Here is a 24,118-nt window from a genome sequence, read left to right as displayed (position 1 = left end):
TTGAGACAGCTGAATTCAACTGCCTTCATTAACTAAATTCCCTCAGAGTCAGAATCAACTATCTACAATTTCCCACACCGGCTCTGCGTCAACCGCAATCCACCAGCGTAAATACGCCTAAAAGTAGAATACGATTTCATTTTATTCTATTTAAGCTTATCGCAAAAAGCCACAACTAAAAGTTCGGGTAATGGAAAATGAAGGATGCGTTTGCTAAAAGCAAAATGATCACACACGTTTTGCTTTCATTTTATGTATGCTTGTACGCCAGGCTCACTCCACACATCGGCTCACTTTCATACTTCAGGGCACAAAAGTACAATTGAAAATTGCAGACAGTTCTCCCAGCGGCTTGGGTATTCCATATTCACAAATACACGCACGCACGAACTCACCAGACATGATTGTATTGGTGCCATTATATTTATTAGCGCGCTTGCCTGCGCACACACAATAGTTATTAGTCTGCTTTTGGGCGCAGAGCCATCGACTGCCACCACACGATTGTGCCATAGCCAAGCGTACCTCCGCTTCTCCGCTTGGCAATTCTAAAGCGACACAACACTTTCGATTGCACTGTATGGGTAGTGTTGTTGTAGATGTTATTGTCGTCAGTGTCAGCATTGTTGTGGAAACGACCACTCGTTCTCGGGGTCATTCACAGTTTTGTTGTATTCTCCATCCTGCTTTAGCTGTGTGGTCCATAGGCATATGTAAGCAGTGAACCCTCCTCCCCCAACCCACTGCCGCTGCCAACTAATAATGGATTCATTTATGGGCCAGCACATGAATTTGATTGTTCACTTGTGTATTGTCCACTCGTTTAGTCCACTATCTATGTTTGCATGTCCTTTCGCTCGTCAACCATAATCGCTTGCATTCAATTGTCGTGCAATGTGCGACAGTCAGCTGGCCAGTCGATTGGACTAACGGTCATAGAAGTTTTGAATTTTTCATTCAAATGGCCAATAAATGTTTGACTCTTTGTGTGACCTGTCAAAATGACCGAGCCAGGAGAGGAGGGGTCATTGATAGCGTCGAGTAGGGGTGCTTGTTGCAACAGTGCAATCGTCGGTGTAATTGAGAGATTAGGGATTAGTGACTTGCATAACTGTTTAAATTAACAATGGTAATTGAGTGAGAATTGAAAGGTGAACACGAATGGTCTGGGGAAATGTGCGGGTTGGGGGTCATACTGTGGCGCTTCAATGTGATTGTCTACAAAGTATGGCAGTTAGGTGTATGTGCAAAATTCGAGTGCTTGAAGGCCTAAAGTGTCCATGAAACACTAAGAAAATAAATCAGAGTCTAATTTTGGAGCTATATTGTAGAAATATGTGCATATTTACTTCGGATATACTTTCTATTCATATATAGGCTTTTGTTATCTCAGAAAACATATTGGGAATCAGTTAGCTAATAGCTTGAAATTGTAAATGTGACTAATTTAATGCTTAGTGAACTCACTAAAAACACTTAAGGTCTTTAAAGCAAGAAGAAATGATAAAAGAGAAAGTTGGACTCTGGAACTCAGGACTCAATGGTATAATATCGTACAAAAGCTATGATTTAAAACGGATTACCGAGAATGTAAAAGTGGAAAAGTCTTCTGTGTTTCCTTAGTAACTGAAAAACTCAATTCCGAAAGAAGATTACTTGAATGGTCAACCATCATACACTTGATTTTCATTCGTTCAGCTTTTTTTTCTAACAAAACTGTTAGAAGCTTCGGGTAGATCTTCATGTAGACTCCTTATTATGTAATAAGAGCTTTCTTAGGACTGTTTCTCGTTCCAAAAAGACAGTCTCATATTACAAGTTTCTCCCCCTTGATATTATTACGTGGAGTTCGACGCAGTTATTCTTTCAACCGACCACTTGAACACTCTTCCCACATGCCTGCCCACTGCTTTGGCAAAAACTTCCTCCGATACTCTGCAAATATTTTCTCTGCCATTCAATATTTATTTCGGCGGCGAATAACGTAAGGACACGCATTCTTCTGACGACGAAGCAGCGCCTAACAGATACGACCTAATTTCGTATTACCAACGCCGACGCTGGCATTGCTACGCTTGCAGAGATTGCTTCGCCACGCTTTTTCCTGCTGCTATGGCTGTGGCGTAACCTAGAACATGTCTATTTGCCGCGGCGCACACTGCTCAAACTGCTTTTACCATACATAACGGTTTGCAGTTTCTTTCAGCAGCTTCTTTGTTGGCTTTTGTTAGTTTCGGAACGTATGTGTGTGAATGTTTGTGTGTCACGTACGAGTGCGGCATATTTGTTCGCATCCTTGAATCCAGCGAGTGCGCATGTCACACAGCCGGCTAGCAGGGTTTCCGCGGGTGAAGCAGTGCAAAAATGAAAGCAAAAGTAAGCAGAGGAATTCGCATATGTGGTGGGTGGTGTAGTATGAATATAGAAAAAAAAAGACGGCGAAACTCTACAAAAATCGACTGTGACTATTCACGGATTCGGCTTTCGTGCGCCCGTTTCTCCCGCTATTGCTATCGCTATTAATTCTCTCTCTCTCTCTCACCGCTTACCCACTGCCATGTGGTGTTGTTTATCGTATCGCTGTTGCTATCAGCGCCTAACTTTTGACAGCTGATGCTGGCCATTTGACAGTTACCCCAATAACGCCCCTCAGTTGCACACGCACTTATGCCGCCATTCTCACGTCGCTTACACACTCGTAGGCCATCGCTTATCAAAGGCGCTCTCACGCAGCGCGGCACTGGGTCAACTGTTCGTTGTCGACTTTTAGGCGTGTACTCTCGCACATGCTCGGCTATTGTTGTGGAGACTTTTTTGTGCGTTATCGCTAGCAGTGCTTAGTTGGACTCGAAGCAGCGGGCGGCGAACGTAGCGGAAAATTCAAATAACTCATGGCCAATGTTTCAGCTTCAGTTGAGTCGCCGCGAAGCAAGCAAACTCAATAGGAAGAACTGTTTTAAACCACTTGAAAGATGATCCAGTTAAGAAAAAAAAATATATAGTTTCTAAGCAGCCGTATGAAGGCCTTGAAAGGGACCTACAGTCAGCTCCAGTAGGAAGATGCTATAGTTTCTACAACAGTCCCCAACGTCTACGTCTTTTAAGTTAGCAACCATTGGTGCTCTGTGCCGCTGTGGTTTCTTCCACGTTCCGAACACCCACTACTGCTTCCAGTTCCTTCCTCTTGTCACCCACCTCCACGTTTCATTGTCACTTGTGAGTGTGTGGAAATAAGCTCAACAATGCACAATTTCTACATAATTGCTGCCATTTTTCATGAGAGACCTTACGAGTTGGCGCTATACTTGCCGAAATGCCGAAACCGTTAGACAACAAGCCGAACGTAGGAAATTGCGTCGAAATCAGAGTCACAGAAGACAACGACGCCAACAGTTTGCACAGCGCCAGGATAGTCAGACGTCGACTGCGGCGCTTGTGAAAGCCAGCGAAGCTTGCAGCGACATTCGAGCGATTGCGAGCATTCAAGCTGGTAGACTAGTTTAGTAGAGAGCTTAAGCCAATGCCAACGGAATAAAAGACGGCAAAGGATTTCACAAACACATTTTAATAATAAAATGAATTGTTGTATTAGATGGACGGACGCGCTAACGGCAGTGACAGAGAGATGCTCACGGTCGCAGGGCGACAAGGCGGACGCGTGGTATGCGTAATTCAAGCAATTCAGTCAGTCAAAAGGCAGAGATGACAATTATTTGTAATGTGAGTTGGCAGCTGTGGACGCGATGTGCGGATGCTCGGCGGAGGCGGTGGCAGTGGTGATGGAGTTATTCTTGAGCGCACAATGCCGAAATGAGGGTGTGTCTGTGCCCATTCATGCTTTGTGCCTCGGCATGCGTGTGTGTGTTTGTGTACGTAGCAGCGGCCACAGTTGAGTAGGTTAAATAGCACAGCATGCGGGACGCGCCCAACCGCCAATCTGAATATTTATTTACTGCCATTAAAGTTGGCTGGCTTTTGCGAGACTTTGCTACGGCAGTCGTTGGTGGGCGCTGAGCCATGCATAACCCCTCCGCAAGTGGTCGCCTGCCCACTTGCTTCTGCTATGAAACAGTCTTTGAATTTTTTTGTTCTTTGCTTCACCTTCTGTTCCCCACCACCGCAACAGCGCGCGTGTCGCTCGAACATAGATCGGAGTTGACAGTTTTGGCTCGCGTGCGCGCACTTGTGACTGCCACACACACCCATACAAAGATATGTGTTTATGGCGACGCATGCGGAAGCTGTCGAGTGTGCTCGCATGAGTGTTTTTGCTTCCTACTTCCTGCTTCCTTTCCAAGTCCGCATTGTCGAATGCTTGGCTCGCTGTGCCTCTGCCTGTGCCATCCATCAAGATAACTGTTATTTTGTTGTTATATTTTTTATGAATTGCCACAATTTAACGGGTCTGCTTTGACTTTGGCTTTGCTTTCTGCTGCGGTTTGATTTCTCTGTCTTTTCTTTTTTCTAGCTGTTGTTTTCTTGCCCTGCAAACTGTGTGAGTTTGCCTTGTGTTCCTCGGCTTCGCATTTAACGCCTGTAAAGGGACTGATTATAATGGATTTTTGTCTCTGTCCTTTGAGTGTGACGCTTTTCTATTGAAGGAAGTTCGTTTATATTTTCCAAGCATTTTATTATTTGAGGGTTTCTGTTCTAAATGAAGCAATCCGATCAGTCGCGATAACAAAATAACCTGTTGAAGATATATTAAGTCGATTATCGTACCTCTCCCGAAATTTTATACGGCGCTTAAGATAAAATATAGTGGGTTCAGCCTTCGAAACTGGTCTCTACTCCATGATCATTAGAACCACATTTACCAGATTACAGTCTGAGTGATTGCCTCTAAAAATATAATCTTTTTACTAGAGAAATAGTTCGGAGGTGTTCCCAAGCAGCTTGGTATGAGGTTCAGTGTGGTGAAAATAAGTATCTATCGACATATAAGTATCTTTTGTTATCTCCTGAGCACAATTGGCGGAGTACCAAAGCTCAAAAAAGTGATTTATGAGTAAACAGGCTTGAGGTCAAAGTTTTCACGGGGTTTCGGTTAGTCGAATGCAATGCTATTTGTCGGAACGAACGTCATCGATCTTGTACCCACATGGATCAGTAGAAAATGGAACTTCCTTCCCGAAACCAACATATTGTGGGAATAAGGTATTACAGACCTGAAATAAAAAAATAAGTCACGAACTTCATCGGTAGATACAGCACCGGCGTTTTGCATTCTTTATTTTAACCCAAGCCATTCTCAACACCTCTTAGCGAGCTCCACTGCTTTCCACCTACGTTTAACTCTCCATATAATTCTCAAAATTTATTTACTTGAAAACCACACAGACCACAGAGCAGGCAAACCGCAGCGCCAACAACACAACGCAACTGCTCGTAACTCCGACAACATTTTGAAAGCAGCAACAACAAACAAACGAATTTAAACGAAAGGACTCGAATTTATTTGCACATATTTTGTGAAGTTTTTTCGGACAAATTTACACCAAAAATCAAAAAAATAACAAAAACACGCCAAAGGTCCTTGTGCTGAGGCCATGAAAGCAAGTGAGAAGGCAAGTCAACAACAAAAATGTGTCAGCAAGTCAACTTGAATGTCAGCAAGCTGAATGGACGTGCGTGTTGTTTGCATTGTTGACACCAATAAAGTGGGCGCGGCGCGACAACAGCGGCGGACAACGTGCACCAATGCGACATGGTGGCATTCGAGTGAGGCTAAATGTACACAAATAACGTGGGAACAAGGCTCAACCTCAACCAGCGACTAAAAGCAGCATTAACAACAACAACGCCAACGCCAACACCAACACAAAAACAAACAAAACGGCGCGACAACCTAGAAAACAATGGGCATCAAGGACGTTTCACTGTGCACAATGCTAAATGATAAAGGCCTGCTGCAGCAACAAGAACAACAAAAGCAACAGCAAAAAGTAGAAACAGCGCAAATGGTATGTAACAATAGTGTAAAGTACAACAAGTGCAATTGCATTGCCAATGCCAACAACAACAACAGCAATGTACGAGTTCATATTAGAGTGCCAGCCATGCGATGGGAGAGGGACAGCAATCAACAGCGACACCTACCGTGCGACAAGCGATGCAACATGCAGGCGACGACAGCGTTGATTTTATGATTTTTAACTGTACAAGTGGGAAAGGAGTGGGAGACGCGGGAGTAGTGCTTCCACAAACGCTACAACAGCTGTTGATGAGCAGCTCGGCCCACTCGCCATTGAATGCCTCAGTGAACGGAGCGTGTGGCATGAGAGTGAGTGAGCTAGAGGAAGGAGGAGCTCGAAGCCTGCTTGCATTTGATTGCACTTTGTGGCAGCACATGTTGTTGCCACTTTTCTCACGGCAGTGGGTGCTTCCTGTGCCCACTCGCCGTCGGTGTCGTGTTGAACGGTCGATTGTTAGCTTGTCAACATTGCTGGCGCACTGCCAATAGACTGGATGACTGTAACGGCATTTAACTGCAGCGGCTGCAGCACCAAAATAAGTCAGCGAAATAGTTGTGCTTTCAAATGCTGTGCTGTTTGCGCCACCCAAAACAGGCCTCGACCTCCGTTCGAGTCGACTCCGCTCGTGCCAAGTGAGCTCTGGATGGCTTGAACTGTGGTGAGGCGGCGCTGAGCACCTCACCTCGACAGCTGGTCTGCTCGTCTGCTCGGCACCTAAGCATCTCGCTTCCCGCACAGCAGCGCATGTCGCTCGGCCGTCTGGCCGTTCGTTCGTTTGTCGCGAGCTGGCATTGTTTGCTTGCTTGTTGCTGCAGCAGCAATTGTTGCGCCGTGTCGTTTGTTGTTGTTGAAGAGATTTGCTTTTGTTGTCGAGCACCTACTTTGCTGGCACTTGGCAAAGCTTTTAGGGCATTTTGTGCGCCTTTTTTGCTTTCTTCTGCGCTTTGTATGCGGCGTTTTCTTTGCACCGCTGCCGAGTTGCAGCTCGTGCTTTTGTTGCATTTTTAAATTAGCAATTCCTATAAGCACTTGTTTTACACTTTGCCTTTTCGTTCGTTTTGTGTTTGGCACGGTGTACCGTCGTTAATGTTGAATTCTCCGCAATTTATAGTCTTTGATGTTCGTCATTTAAACTCGGTAGTTTTGCTTATCTTGTACTTTTATCGGCACAGCGCCCTCAAGTTTTTGCTGCTAATCGTCCCTTTAACGCCTCAGTATTATTTGCCGCCTGTGCTGACCTTTCACCTCCGCAGTTGGGTTGATACTTTGCCGTTGTGGTGTCTACTGCTGCCATTTACTTCCATTTCCGCAGCCTTTGTTATTTCCGCTGCCAGCACCGCTTTGTTTGCCTCGATTTTGTCTGGACGCTTCGTTTGCCTCGCTTTTGGCGCAATTATAAAGTTTTATTGTTGTTCTAATGGCTTTTTGAGAACTTTTATCTTTGTTGAATTAACATTTGCTTTCGAATGCTTCACAATAGCGATGCAATCTCTTAATGCTTTTACCAGCAAAAGGTTTACAAAGAAGCGAGAAAAGTTGTGACCATTGAACGGCGGGTGGTTCATCAAGTGAGTTTCCGATTCAAGTTTCAGGATCAAAGGAACTATGATAACGAATTCATTTAAGCTTCTGATTTGTTGTGTAATAAGAATTCTTAGAAGATTTGCCGCTTTCTGAAATTAGTCGTGGTAAATACTAACAAACACTTCTGCAATCGAGGTCGTGTTAAATACCAAAATGCTAAAAGTACTTCAGTAAGTAATGAGACACACTAGATATCAATATTTTATGTGGTAGAAACATCGACAAGACGAAGCTCGAGTTGATTTGATGTATAATGGAAACAGGCAAAGCTTTGAACCGCTTATGAAAGCTCGTTGACTGATCTTTTTTCATAAAACTGATGGAAATTTCAAGAAATTTGAAATAATACGAATGAAATGATAACCGTATGGGGCAAACAAGTGACTTTACTTCAATTGGATGGATTGACATTACAACCAGTTGAGAATTGTAAACGATCTTATGACATTCAACAAAACCCGCGATTTCGACTCAAACTCTCACTTAAACTGAGTTATTACTGATTTATGCTCGAGGTATGCTTGCTAGTTAGGTCCGTCACATTTAGAAACTCGCTGCTATAGTTTAAAAGCATCTGGGTGTCAGACCACACTTCCGCGTGGCCATATTCGCTACCTTTATTAGCCAGCCTTTTATGTTTCCCACATCTCCCACACACTCTCATTTGCAGTTCCACTTTGTTAATTTGTTGTTGTTTTTTGTATTTTCTTGCGCCCTTCGAATTTTCCTGTCGTTGATTTCACTTTTGCGGCCGAGCAGCTGCCAGCATTTGTTACCACAGCACGCTGGCCCAGAGTCCAGTCGTCGCAATCAGCCTGGGTAGTTGTGACGCTTAAACGCAGTCAGGTATTGCTAATTGCCCAACTGTACTTGGCGGTGATGCTGCAGCCAACACTGTTGTAGCGGTTGCTGCTGATACAGCTGTTGTTTGTGCTGTTATTGTTACTGTTGTTGTTATTGCTGCTACTACCTTGGTCTTCTGTGCTGGCAATTAGTGTTGCTTTTTAATGTCAGCAACTACAATGTTAGCAGAACAAAACGTTATAATAACAACACATTAGCATACATATGTATTTGTTTTTGCATTTGTTGTTGTTGTGAGCCAGCAAACGTCTACCTCAAGGGCGGGTGTTTGACCAACTGCAATTTGATGTTTTTATTTGCAGCTTTCACATTTTTTTCTCTGCCTCTCGCAAATAACTTGCCTCTGTCATTTTGTTGTTATTGTTGCTGTTTGCTGGCATTTGCCATTTCTATTTTCTTGGCATTTCTGTTTTAATGTTTTTTGAAGTGATAACAGCAAATAGGATAATGACAAAGGATATGACAGTAATTTGTTGTAATTAACGTGGTTGTTGATTTTTACCATACATTCATGTGTGTGCTGACAGGCCGAGACGGCTCTTCCTGCCTGTGAATGCCTGCCTGCGTACTTGCATGCCTTCCTGTGGGGAATGTTTGCATGTCTATGTGTGCGTGTCGACGCATGGGCGTCTAATTGTGGTTATATAATGTAAATAAGATTAATTTTCGGTGAAGTTATGTGTTATTAGACAGACAGACATACCTACAGCTACCTAATAGTTTCTCGGTTGTGGTCCTACATACATACATATATGTATATTTTCATATATGGCCTTTGAGTAGTTTATGGTTTAATTACAAACGCCTAAAAGGCTGCTACAGCCCTTCCATACACGCTCAAATAAGCACCTACGCATTTCGGCAGCGACGTGTGTGCGCTTTGAGGCGTAACTGTGTTTGCCTCGCTGCAGAGGCATTGATTTGGTTACGTATACGACACGTGTTACTCCTGAATTTGCAAGTGATGTTTGTTAGTGTGTGTGTTTGACACATTTACACCTCCATTTATTTACATAACATAAATTAATAATAAAATTTGCTTAAGTAAATATGCATTAATAACACGCTTCCTCTGTCCTCTCCGTTCTATTTGCAGCAACAGGTTGTCGAATTATCGGGCTACGTTATTATATTAGTGAAGAATGTCGAAGGTAAAATCAAGTTGTACGGCTCACCGCCCGATCGCGATAATCTGGAAGTGGGCGATGAGATACTCGAGGTTAACGGTCTGACCTTGGAGAATATCTCGTATGCGGAGATTATACGCCACATCTATGAGGTGAGTAAACTGCAAAATATTTGATTAAATTCTATATTTTTATATATTTTTAATTTTTACTTATCTATTCTTCTCTCTATTTTCAGTGCATAAAATCCTGCACCATTTGCCTGCGTGTGCGTAAAAAGAATGATACCAGATTAGGTGAGTGCTAGCTGTAAGGATTAATCATAGATTATCGGGCAGACATTATCAAGCTTCATAGACCATTCAAGATAATAGAATCTCATCTTAATATAATTTTATAACCTTTTCTTAAGTTGCTTTAGATTTCTTCCTATAATATATATTCTATGCAGTTATTATATATAACGGTTTCTACGCTCTCATATGTCGGCAGCTGAGAACATTACTATATATTTTTTTATATTTTTTTTGCCTTCTATGCTGAGATAATTCCGCCTTTCGAGTTCAGGGTCTTAGCTTGCGTTGAAAACCCAGCCTTTGGGGTTCGTCGAATATCAGTGGTTCTTAAAGCTTAGTGTGCTGATTATGTCTACTTCTTAGTTGCTGAGGCTTAATCCAAAATCGTCGCTGAGACTCCGAAGACTAATCGTAGTAATATGGACCTTAGTTATAATTTTTTTTTCTTTATGTAAACAGAAAGAAAAGTCTCTAGAAGTGTTTATCAACTAAACAAGACATCTCAACTCATTTAGTTTCACTTATCTCAGGTCTCTCTCTCTCTTTTCTCATGCCTAATATTACTAAGGCGTGCTGAAATAGTGTTAAGACTTAGGTTCCTGGTCTCTAATGCAAGCAACCGATTGAATACCATTGCGGAATATACCAGGATTCGCTTAATCCCTATAAGCTACTGTTTTCAGTAAGTTCTATGATCTCTCTCTCTCTCACTACAAAGCTGAAGTATATTTGCTCGCTTCTACTATAAATTAAAGCTTTAATTTACCGTAAAACCAGTCCGTCTCTCCTCAATTCATCATCTCCACTGTGCCACATTCGCTAATGACCACAATCAGCAATCAAACGGGTGCTTTCATGCGGCAGGCAGTCCTAGCAACCACTTGAGCCAACTTTCTTTATGCTACAGAGACTTTGAAACGCATCAATTTTTCAAATTCCCTGCGCGCATTTTTGCTTGCAACACACCTATCCGTTTCATTAGGCACTCATTCGCCGTGTAGAGGCTTTCTAACTGTCCATACAGGCTCGTTAATAGCGATTTACCTGTGCAAAGGCAAAATGCCAGCAATTAGCGACGCCATCAATTGGCAATCATTCGAGCGGCGCTGCCGCTGCAGCATCTCCAACGCAACCACAAGTGTGGCTGGCAAATGGAAAGCCTGCATAAGCCATGGACAAATCGCAATGCACATAGCGCCACTTTAGTTGGCATTTAGCAGCGTTGCGCGCGCATAACTTTCGATAAGCAATTGTCTACGCGAACGTGTGTGTGGGTATTTATAGTGGCCTTAGCGGCTTAGGCAAGTTTCGCAAATGAATGCGCATTTAATATTTACACTCCCCGCGCCGCCATTCATGTGCTTGTTGCATTCCGTTGGCTGCCGTGGCTTCCCGAGATCATCGCTTAGCGCGCGCTTCCGTTTCCGTTTGCTGATTGCAACGCTGGCGCTCGGCGGTTGGCTACCTGCTGTGCTGCTGGGCTTTTTGTTTGCTCAATGACACACACTGACCGCACAGTCGCTGGCCCTGGGCATGTGTGCGGCGCATTTTTAACTACGTACAAATGTACACTTGTGGGATAAACATCGCCACTTGGCATGTGGTTGAATTGAATTCTCAGCGCTTGAATTACTTTATTATGTAGATGAGTTTTGCGGCGGTGTAAATAGTTTTGAATGCGCGCAAGGGTTGTATTCTAATATGCTTCGTGTTTTGGGCCATTTCCGCTTTTACTACACATACTCAGGTGAAAATACGCGGAGCTTCATTTTTGCATGGAAATGTGAGTCTTCTTTATCTTGCTACGCTCTACGCTACGTTTGTTTGCATAGTATGTACAAGGTTGAATCCTTCCAGTTTGGACTGACCAACTCACGAGATCAACGCGGAAAATATATCTTGTCCACACAAAACACCGCTAAACCTTGACGATTTGAGATATCCTCGTTTAACTGAAGCCATATCAGATACGGAGATCCAAGATTTTAAGACCTAAGTTGGTTTTTTCTTATGTGGAAACTTGAGTTTCTCCCGGCACCATACTACTTAACTTACTTGCTTAAATTAGGTCTAATTTCTTATCTAATACGGTTATATACAGCTCTAATTGACCCTGGGCTTACCACTTAGACGTCTCTCTTCTTTGAAGTTAGAGAGGAAAATACTTTTCTAAAAATTATCGGCGCGTTGAGATCATTTATTATATTCCTCACTTCAGACGTTTTCTATTTAGTTCGAGTTTACCCGCTATTTTACCGTAGATTTCTTCGTTGAAATGGGATCTGTCGGTTGCTGCTCTGCTTCAAACAACTCAGAGTTTTTGAAAACATACCTCTATTTGAACAGTCCAAAAATGGGTCACACTTATTATCAGCTTGTATGAAGCTACTAAATTGCTGTCAGCACTCTTTCGTTGAAAGCTTTTTGTCCACTTTGCTGATAAGTGCCGCTTATCCGTAAGATAACAGAATGAACACTGTTGTGTTAGATTTCGAGTGAGTTATGAGCGAATGAGCGTATATGTATATAGAAAGAAGGGGCCTGTTGGAAAAATTTAAATGAAGTAGAGAGAAGTTGAGTATCTCAATCGAACTCTGAACGCCTGCGAAATATTAAAATGTTCGAGCTGGAAAACGTATTCCAATTTATATAGGACGTTACAATTCGAAATATATATTCGAACTCTCTGTTTAAATATCTAAACCAAGAAAAATGGGGGTCTGGTAACGGAAATGTAAAAGAACTTTCAATCGGTAATTATGGTTAAGAATCGCTTTATATAACTTGTAAATATAAGTCTTTGAAAGACTTAAAAAAACTGTGTTGAAATAGAGGAGCTAATGACTCGTTTGTACTCTATGAAAAGTCATTTCTTACATTTTAGTGTTTATTTTGTTAAGCTTCGAATTGTAGTGTCTTTTCTATTGTCTACTATTCTTAAAAACGTCAATGAAAAATTGAACTCAAGTCCATCACCTCGACCAACATTATCTAAAATCAGCTAACAGGGCGTTGACTTGGTTTGGCACGCTTTAAACTCAGCTAAAAGCAGCGAAGCTCTGTTAAAAAATGAGGAGAGTAGAGAGGTAGTAAATACGCTCAAAGTGTTCCCAACGACAGAGAAGTTATGTTGGCTTGACTGGGAGACCCGATTTAAGGTTAATATGAATGGTTCAATATAAAAATGAGAAGTTGCTTTAGTATTTAATAATTTGAAGTTCAAAAGAGAGAGAAATAGCGAGCGTCCAAAACGACAACTTGTTGGCTAAAAATATATGAGACTAAACGATTTTTTCAAGATAGAATTTGGTTACAAATCTGATCCCACAGAGCTCAAGTGGTGTTTAAATTTGTCAGCACACAAACACATTAGTTAATAGCTGCTGAGAGAGCGCAGAGCGCGCATGAGAGCTGCATAAAAGCAGTTAGTTGAGCTGCGATCACTGATTAACTGAGCAGCAGAGCTAACGTGGAGCACATCGCTCCACTTCGTAACTCGTTCGTCAAGCACAAAGCGTAGCAGAGAGCAAATAGAAAAACAGTAAAGCACAGAGCGATAAATGATCTGAGTAGCACACACAATATTTGGGCCAGAATGAAAAGCTAAAGCGAAATGATAATTAAACGAACTGAAATGATGAAAATGAAAAGAAGTAAGAAGATAAGCGAGAAACCGCCACAATGGCTGACTGATTGCCGAGTGTTTGATGGATGCAATACCCACTTGGCAGGTTGGTGGGGCGTTTAGTTGACTCATTTGCAACCTACTCATTTTGTACATAAAAACGCCAATGACTTATCTACACATGTCTGTACACATTCTATATAGATATGTATGTATCAAGCGACGTTCGCTGCGGATGTGGCGTAGAGCGCGCTAAAGATTAAGCGCAAAGCATAAGCTGTCGCAAAGAGTGCGGGCCAAAGCTGAAAGCGCCACGCCAGATTGACCGACTAGCGCGACTGCTTTTGGGTCGTCGTTTAGCTGGCCGCGTCTGGCTGAGTTGAGTGGCTTTGTTGGCCGTAAGAGCGCACTCAGACAGGCTGGCTGACTGACTGCTTCGATGATTGGCGAGCGCCGCTCAGCGTCGCAACAGTTGACGGCTAAAGCAGCTCAGTAACTGTTGAACGGCTCGGGTACGCGGTCGCGTGGAGTTTACGTCGTCGACGATTTGAATTATTTCATTAAAATATAAATATATATATATATATGTATTTGTAAAGAGTAAAAGATAAACAAAAAATAACGAATCTAAACAGTAGGAGCTGCAGCAAAAGTCGAGTAAGAAAGAAGTAAGCAGCAGCAGCAGCAAAAGAAGAAGTAGAAGAAGAAGCAAGAGCTGCCAGCCAGCGCTTAGTGAGGTGAGAGCGCGCGCGCGTGTTGGCCTAAAACGTTTGGCAAATTGTTCATTTGTTGGCTTCCACTATTTCGTACACACTCACATACATACATACATGTGAAGTTGTATGTGTGTTTGTATTTGTTTTTGTTTTCAGTGCTCTGTTGTTTATTTGCCTCGCTTCGCGCTGTTCGAAATTATTCAAATCGAAGTAGAAAAGTTTAGTATTAATCAAAAGAAAATTAATTGCGCTGAAATTAGTGAAGCGAAAAAGCGGCGCTCCTGAAGCGAGCTGGCATTGGCAATGCGCTCGCTCGGTCGGTAGCTGTTGGCATGTGGATGCTGACAGCTACATAACCACACACATGGCTGCCACATACACAAACACCTGTTTTGCGCTCTCTATGTGGTTGTACATATGCGCATGTGTGTGTGTGTTTGTGTGTTTAATGACCGCTTGATCGGCGCATTGTCGATGTTTTCTCTAATAAATTAATAATAATAAATCAGTCTGCATTGCGCGTTTCATGCGGCGAAAAAACGTTTTGTATCACGTTTAGCTTGTTGTTGTTTTTTTGTATTTTTTTTAATTTTATTGCCAAGTCGTTTGCGTGTTTGTGCAACACGCTTTTGTTCATAAAAGTGGAAAAGTAGTGCGCGCAGTCGAGTTGTAAGCCAATTTCGGTGCGGCGCGTCGCTCAACAGCGCTTTCAGATGCGTATTTGGTTTGGCATCGTTGGATGCTCGGTCACTAATGCGTCGGAAAAAAGAGGTGGCAACACAAGTGTCGAAAAGTTTAATATCGATTTGTGCTGATTTGTGAAGTGAAGTGAGTTGTGGAAAAAAAAATTGGTAACAAAGTGAAAAAATGTAACGGAAGTTTTCTGATTGGATTTTGAAGGCTTTCAGAGAGCTATACTAAGATCATCAACTGAAATTGGAACTCTGTAATGCTTCAACGTCCAGCTAAGTGTTTCAATTTGTTCGAAAAACACCCATAACCTACTTAGGAACCGTTAAACACATAACCAATTTTTTTATTGACTACATAATTGAGTCAATGATATTCTAATTACTATTTTATTAATATTGGTTCACTTTAAAATTAGTTTCTTAAATTTATTCTTTCGTTTTTTTTATAAAAATTAGTTCATAAATTTTTTTCTGTATTTTTTTTTATAAAAATTAGTTTATAAATTCAGAAAATTTAACTATATTATTGAAATATTTTTTTTATTTAACAAAATTTTTGAATTTTTTTGATTTTTTCTATCAATAGAAATAAAATTAATTAAATTAAAAAAAATAATAATATTTTTTGTGAGAAAGCTTTCAGATTTTATAACCTTAAGTGTGTGCCAGTGTCTTTAATCTGCAAATAATTGTAAAAATAAAAAATAAAAATTCTAAAAATAGTGAGAAATTGTGAGAATTGCGCGTTCAAGTGTTTTCGAAAATTGGTGAATTGTGAAAAAATTGCCACAAGTGTCGCATAAGTCATATTCGAATCTCAAGTGTCGCAAGTGTGTGCGTTGTTGACACACATCCGCAGTGGCTGCTACCATTTGTGGCATTTAAAGTGGCACGTTTCAAATGCGCGATGCAAAAATAAAATAAAATTTAAACAAAATTGAGAACGCAAAAACAGTTAAATCGCGCGAATTGGTGCTGCTTGCAACCCCAATACTGTTGCCGCGTCTAAAGCGATTTGCTTTGACACCCACGACGCGGTTAACCAACTGGAGAACTGCAGGAGGAGGAGGAGAAGGAGGAAATAAGCGGCGCTGCGTCGCACATTCGCATAAAAGACGACGCGCGTACGGTCAGCGCGGTGAGGCGTACAACGTGTTGCACGTCAGCTTGCTGGTCACAGCGACTCGGGTAAATAATATTTTTGTTGTTGTTATTTTTATTTATTGCCACACACATGTTTTTATTGGTTTTTATTTTCCATTTGACGATTTAGCGACTTTTCTGCTTTGTTTTTATTGTTGTCATAAAATTTTTATTTGTTGTTGTTGTTTTCGGTGTACGTTGCACAATTCACGAAATTTGCTTTTTCTCCATTTTTACTTGGTTTTTGTTTTGTTTTGTCAGCTGACTGCAGCTTAGTGGTAACGAAGCCCACGCGACCGGCGTTGATTTGTTGGTGCTGCAGCCACACATGTGTTGTTGTTTTTATTGTTGCTCTGTGTGTGTTTTTGTGTCTTTGCTAACTCACTCACACGCTCGCGCGCTCTAAGCAACAGTTATACTGACACCCATTCAATTTAGTTGAGCTGCACCAACGCCCCCTCCCTCCCTTGCGGCTCACATTCCGCGCGCCACTCACTTCGTGGGCGCAAGAAATCTCAATTTCTAATTGGATTTAAACTTACAAATTTGTTGCATCTTATTCTGACTTGCGTGCAACTGCACATTCATACATATGCAATTGTTGTTGTTGTTACATTTCACCGCTGCATTTGCACTTTAGTTGGCACTTTTGCATAATTTTTTTACTTTCCCACTTTCTTTTTTCACGATTTTCTTGTTTTCTTGGTGTTTGCTGTCACTTTTAAATGCAATTTGCCACTTGCCACTTTTTGTGGCAACAACATTTAGTTGTCGGTTCGTCATAAAGTGTTGCCCTAAGTGAGGTGTGGGGTGCGACATAAATATGCCGTTTACAAACTGGCACAAAAGTCAGTCAGAAATGAGAGATGTTGCTCTAAATAAGACTTGTCTACAGACAAGCTATTTTTTTGTTATATTTGCTGACGAAATAAGGTTAATAATATGCCGGAGGGTGTACAGTTACACAGAGGAATATTTTATACAGTCAGATGCAAAAAAAGTTCAGTCGATAAGCCGCAAACCTTTTAAGGGTTCTTTAGTCCCTTCATATTGTGATTCATTTTGGAGATGTACGCCTTCATGCTTTACGTTGATCCTTTAAATGATTGATCCTATCTTTTTTAAAGATAACCGAAAGGCGGCAATATATCCTCACCCGTAGTTTTGAAATCAGTCCTCGTAGGATGTGAAGCCACAAGCCTTTAAGTTCCCGTTACAGACCCCACTACGTCAACTATGCTTTTTTCCGTTGGTTATTTGTTCGAATAAGTGGTAGAGTTAGACAGCAGAGCAGCAGGTCTCAACCTTTCGGTCCGTTAAGTATCCTTGGGCTCGAGAGAACTGAGGCTGGACCGAACTGAAGCTGGTTCGATTGCTGTGAGCGATCTGCGGGGTTCTTAGATGTGGCGACTTCGTAGAACCTACAGCTGGTATCTGCATCAACTAAAAAAGTCTATACGATAGAGCCGTTAGTACTATAGAGGTATATACACAGTCTAAACAGATTGGTCTATAAAACTTAAATGTTCTGTATATGCGGTTCCAAGAATATTTCGAATTTCCAATATTTATATATTTCGTTGTTCAAACTACAAATTTATATTTGCTGCAATTAACTATTGTCTCCACTTACCGCCGCCTGGAGGTGTTGGTTCTTTATTTACCCGTACATTAACAAACATTTATACGCTCTTGAAAGTGTAAGCTCTTATCAAGCTCTATTTGCGCAGCACTTAAGCCTCATTTGCATTTGTTTACCTTTCATTAAATTGTTTTAAATACAATGCAATCTTTGGCAATATGCATTAATAGCTTTTAAAAGCTCCCACCCACCAGATATCATATGGGAATTTTCAATATTTATACATTAAACTTTACTTTCAATGCCAACGGGAGGGAGTTTCCATTGTTGTGACTTCGTGGCAACCCAGTGAGCAGTTGGGTGCGATAAAAAATGGTATAGAAGGTGGGGTAATTATGTGAGAAAACTGAAAACGGTTAAAATAATTTTATCGGTTGAGACGAGGAATATGAACTTCCATGCTTATTTTAATGCGTTTTCTTTTAATCGTTATAGAACCCGAGTGGTAAAAAGCTGATAATAGTGAAAAAGCTCAGCCCTCGACTTCGAAAGCTTTTTTAGGCTTGTTCAAAGAGTCAGCTTGAAGGGCTAGTCGTTGTTTTGATTGAAATTATAAGTTTATATTGACTTTTGTAGTTCTTTCGGTTCTGCGTAGCTTAAAGCTTCCTAAAAGCTTTCATAAAGCTTTTTGATCAATATTCTGCTAAGCTTTCTCATTCATCGACAGTATTTTTGCTATATTTTAAGCTGTTACAACAACACCAAACACTCACTAAAATCTATTTCAAAAACGCTGTACCCACATCGTCGCTTTACTGGGCAAGCAAAATAAAATATACTTATATTTACTTTCAATTAAATTTTCACGCAAACACACACAATCTCCCTCACTCACATTGGAGCTCATCGGTTTGCGCTTGAGTGGCGCTTAATGCAGGTGTAACCGATTGACTGCCCGCATGACTGACTACTTGGCTATATCTCTCGAACATTATGAGTATTTAACGCTGTCGCTGCTAGTAACTGCAGACGGACGGTCGTTCCAGTGCCATTCAGCAACTGGTACTTGTCGTGCTGTTGTTGTTGTTATGTTTTATTTTAACGTAATTCATGATTGCAAAAAGTTGTTGCTTGCTTCTCACACTGCAACCCTGCGTTTTTTGCTTGATTTACGGTTATTGAATACTGAATTGGAAGTTTAATTTTGTGAAAATTCAAAATAATTGTCTATTTTGTGTGCAATTAGTAGAGAATTGAGCAAAAATAAACGAGTTAGAAAAACGCTCAATTGCATTCTTCACTTTTTCTCTTTCATTGCTTTTGTCAGTTGCACAAATACTTGTTTTTATTCAACTTGTTTTTGTTGTATTTAATTTTCCATGAATTTACAACTGTCTAAACGCTCCATTAAACCCAGCACATATTCAGTTTATTCAGCAAATTTTATATTTAATTTTTCTCTATTTCTTTGATCTTCGAAATTCACCGAATATCTCGACGGTTGGCCACAAGTGTATAGAGACACACACCCGCTCTTGCAACACGGTCTTGCAACGGCAGTTTGTTGACTTTCTGTGATTTTTAGCATATTTTCATGTCTGCGAAGTAGCGGTAAATTTTCGAGTGTCTTTGATTTGTGTGTTTTCTGCTGTATTTGTTCTTCGTGAAGCTCCATTTCCATGCTGAGTTCTGAGCAAATAAAGCATTCGAATTTATTTCAACGAGTGAAGTCGTAATGTAATCGAACTAACTTTCTTAGATTTAAGGAATACATATGTTAATGTGTGAATCCAGTCGAATATTCTAACAAGCCGGTAATACTGAACTAAGTTCTTCACTTCCGAGCATCAACTCTCCTTAATAGCTTAGAAGAGAGCTTATTTACTTTCAAGTTCTTAATCAAATGAGTAAAAAGAGCTCCAGAATACCTTATAAACCTCTGAAGATACTAAAAATCTGAAGTGGAGCTTTTCGAATAAAAAAATCAAAGTTCGAAAGTCTTTAAAACCGCACTGTCACAATCAATTTCCACACTTCGTTGACTAAATATATTTCACATTGAATATATCCCCGATACTCCGCCGCTCTTGTGAATATTAAAGCTCTGAGTACTCCGAGGCGACACGCAGAGCTCAGTCGATAAGAAAAAAAAAATCATTTAGACAGCCGTATTAAGTTAAAAAAAGGGTAAATTTAGTCCGATATCGATGGTTTTGTTAGTTATATATCATATATTAAATACGCCACCCTCTCTCCAGATAAATATCTACATACAGCTGGTTACTTATACTTCCTAACGCCTTTGCATAATCATTACTCAGTCGTGACTATACAAATAAATGTCTGAGTTTGTACGTATAATTACTGATAATCACCTGCTTAAATATTGTTATTTATGACTCACGTATACTGCACAATAGTCAGTTCTATTATTTGTCGATATATTTAATACACGTGCCACAGGTATTTGTTTATCACCGGGCGGTAAGAAGTTTTAAAGAATTCAATTCTTTAGCTTGGGTAGAATAGTCTCGAGATCTGAGTCCAAAGACGAGAATCTGACATTATCCGATGGGATCGTAATGGGTTTCTGATCACAGTATAGGCCATCCCGAGCTCGATCAAGTTACTTTTTCTTTCTTTCTCATCAGAAGTGAGGGTATGTGAATACAACTGCTGGGTCGAACCACAGGAGTTTGGAGTAGAATTATATTTCCTGATACTATCGATACCCTCTCTGATGTCTTAACGGATTTCTGAACAAGCCATGCCAGTTTAGACCATCCTGAGCTCGACCAAGCTACTTCTTCTTTCTTTCCCGTCAGGAATGTTGGATATGATTGGATTGGACGTGGATTATAATTTTGGTACTATCGATAACCTCTCTGAAGTCGTAATGGGTTTCTTGACAAGACTAACAGCTTAGACCATCCCAAGCTCGGCCAAGCTTCTTTCTTGCCAGAAGTGACGAGATGTGAATGCAACTGCTTGGTCGAATCGCTGGAGTTTGGACCTGAATTATATCTTTGGGTACTCTCGATAGTAATTCGTTTCTTATGTTTCTGAACACCTCTGTTCATCTTTTGACCCGTCGGCTCTAGCGTTTCTTCTTTATCGTTATCGAAGTTACAGAAACGTCTACAAATACTTGTACGAATTCCATTGGTTAGCAGTTCTATTATTAATCGGCTATCAAGACGATAAAGAGAACAGCAAATATTTAAAAAATTTCAATTCCATGACACATCCATCACTGGGTTCCGGGAAATAGAGTTAAAAATAATAAAATGACAAACCGCACTCGACACGTTGCCGTGGCTCATTTGCAGCCAACAACAGGTGCACTAAAAATAAAAGTGTGGAAAACAACAACAACAATAATCACAACAACGTCACGATAAAACGCCGCACAACTGCTGACTGGAATTCGATTTCATAACATTCCGTTTTATTTTTCATTTTTATTCCCCATAATTCCGTTGCAAACTTTGATTGAAATGAAAAAAAACAACAACAAAAACATTGCGCTAACAAAAAAATCAAATTAAAACTAAAATGAAATTCAATGTAAAAAACAACAATAAACACACAATCAAGCGGAAGGAGGGAGCAGGCGGAATGCTTAGCGCGAGCTGATTATGTTGCCAGCGCCGCGCAGGGGTGGTACGCTTCGTTTAGCAAAAACAAAAACAGATAGTATGTGCGGTACGCCCCTTATAGGAAACATGTCTATGAATAAACAGAAATCAAATGTGATTATAACAACAAGAACGAAAGCACAGCTCCATAAATGGGGCGTATAGAGGGCACAACTGGTGCGCTGACGTGATAACAAACAACGCCTCTTAATCAGCTGATTTGGAAACTTTAGAACTCCAGTTACATGGGAGACTTTTGTTTTCGGTCTATATGGTAGAAACTGCAGAGGAACTTTCAAAAGTAGTACGAGTTAAAATAGTGCTCCCAAGCCTCAGCTCCATGAAACCCTTCAGAATTCTAATTGCATTCGAGTCTTTGGTTTTCGACTTAAATGAAAGAACCTGAAGAACTTGTAAAAGTAGGTCAGCTTGACTGTTCTAAGTGATGTCCAACCAATTTCTATCCGCTATTGACTTTATGGTGCCACCACTTTTCCGACACATTCAAGCATTTCTTGCAACGTGAGTTGTAGCTCTCTTTATTTTATGGTGTGCCTAATGGAACCCTCGCCACATTACCGTTGAATTACGAGCACCTAACACGCAGTGTTGTGTTTTTTGTTGCAGAGCCGACGTGTGTTTTTGCGCTTGACCATGCTGAATAGTCAGTCGGTTCGTTTTGTTGCACACACATACTCCACTCAGCAGTTTTTGCTGCTGTTGTTGCACACATGCGAAAAACTTTAAGCGAGTATGTTATCGAGCGAACGAAGCTGGCGAGCGAACGCTGCATAACAACTAACGTGGAAATATCGGATTTGATGATACCCTTTTATGGGCATCGCACGTTCGCTGCGAAAGCGCTCATGCAACGCCATGTGGCATGATAGTCGTATGAGTGCAAGAAAAAAGAAAAAACCGAACAAAAGTCGAAAGAATGAATGCAATAGCGAGGAAAATAGTTACACACACGCGGGTCCGAGTGCAGGTGGCAACTGTAGCAGCGGATCTTCTAGCGCGAAATGAAAAGCAGAGTTGCAATAAAAAGTGCGCAATGCAATTCAGTGCAGAGGGCAGCAAGTGCGGCAGCGACGTAAAGTGCTGGTTGGTGCTGCCGTACGTGGTGTCTAAATGGATTGCGTTTTATGAAGGAAAGTTCCATGCGAAGTTTGCAAAATGAACTTTTTCCGCCGCAGTTTGCTTAAAATGTTAACACATGCATCATTGCGTTTAAGAGCGTACGATTACGCGTTGTGGGTCTTTTTTGCTTTCTTTCACTTTAATACTTTTATTCTTGCGGGATTACTGCTAGCGAATGCGGGTTGCCTGTTTTACTTTCGAAGAAAAAAGGAGGAGAGGGCTGTTTGTCATTGTACTCCGAGCTTCAATCTTTTCGAAAGTTCTACCTTTTTAAATGGCGTCAGCAGTTTTATGCTGGCGTTGCACGCTGCAATTTGAGCCAGATTTTATTAGCAGATTGTTAACCGCCTTCCCCTTCTTTATTTGAACTGATAAGTTAGCTTATAGTGGGTTGAATCGCCAGTTGATGTGACCACATTTAATGAATTGAAGCTCTCATTTCGGTAGTTAGTTACTTCTCTTTGATTTCAGGCGTTTTTCCTTCTAAGTAATTGTTCAAAATGATGCTGGAAGTAAACATTTATTAGACAAGGCATGTTCAGTGTGTATAATCTGCTTGCTAGAGTTCGGACGCTCTCTTTTGATTAACCCCATAACTTTAATCCATTTCCAAAGAATCTAACGGTTTCAACGACTCTTTGGAATGAAATAAAACTAATTTGAAATGTCATTAAGAGAGAAAAATAGAGATGGAGAGAGTGAGATAAAGATAGATAGAGATAGAGAGATATAGATGGATAAAGAGAGAGATAAGATATTTCACTAGCATTTACTAACCTTTCTCATATTTTTTTGTTGTTTTTTGTATCAGTAATTTGCATATTTTTTATTTACTCCCAATTCTCGTGACTCAAATAGAACTCAGTGAATCTGGTATCTGGCAGTTATTTGTTAAGTAATGTAAACAAATTAATTGCCTTTTGGCCATTAGCAGCAGATAAGATTAACACTTCAGTACTTAAGCGTAGAAAGCACGATTTGCTGATAAGAATTAGCAAGTGTGCTAAATTTAACGGTATATATGTATACTATATCATATACAAGACATATACATGAATTATTTAATTTTATCAAGCCAACAGGGTGGTTCATTGAGGACATAATAGTGTGAGGGGATCTCAGCCTCGTCAAAAGACAGCCACTATCCTAACCTAACATATATGAGACCCGCTCTTTTATAAAGCACCGTTGTTTACTTTACAACCCTTCTGTTTTGTTGAGAGTTCGGATGAGAGCGAGATCCAAGTTCTTCGAGATCTTCTCAAAGAGTTTTGAAAAAAAATCAGTGGTATAATCAGTTGTAGGTGGATTGTAGGATACTAATCCAAATCTATATTGCTCTTCTCTACTCAGTTGTGCTACCTAAGCCTATCTTCTAAATGCTGCTAACGATAAAACTCCTCGTATGAATATTAAAAAATCATTTCCGCTTCGGTATTTCCTGAATCGAATTCTGAAGTTCAGCACAAAGCAATCTCCAAACAAATTTGGTCGATTTGGTCGACGGAACCGCTGATTCATTGGCCATTCCAACCTCCGAGTCGATTGAAATAACCCATAAATTCTGAGAAATTAATTCGATTCCAAATAATTGCCGCCTGCTTTCTTGCTTTCTTGCCGGATATCATTTGCTGCGCGTGCGTCCATAATACTGTTGCCAACGACGCCGCGGCTGGCGAGCGTTGTGGATCAAACTCGTTTCGGAGTATTTGGGTCAACGACAGCGGACGCAGCAA

The 24,118-nt window shown here is 40.8% G+C and overlaps 1 protein-coding gene across 1 annotated transcript in view; it reads left to right on the top strand.

Annotated features, from left to right (window-relative positions):
- Positions 1 to 24,118, top strand: part of Mpp5_1 (protein PALS1) — a 132,622-nt gene that overhangs the window by 2,580 nt on the left and 105,924 nt on the right. The window contains exons 2-3 of the mRNA XM_029040463.2: positions 9,520 to 9,702; positions 9,789 to 9,846. Coding sequence (XP_028896296.2) covers positions 9,520 to 9,702; positions 9,789 to 9,846 — 241 coding nt within the window. The remainder of the gene's footprint in view (positions 1 to 9,519; positions 9,703 to 9,788; positions 9,847 to 24,118) is intronic.

Source organism: Zeugodacus cucurbitae, chromosome 5, assembly GCF_028554725.1.
Source record: "Zeugodacus cucurbitae isolate PBARC_wt_2022May chromosome 5, idZeuCucr1.2, whole genome shotgun sequence".
NCBI lineage: Eukaryota > Metazoa > Arthropoda > Insecta > Diptera > Tephritidae > Zeugodacus > Zeugodacus cucurbitae.
This window is presented reverse-complemented; position numbering and strand designations above follow the sequence as displayed.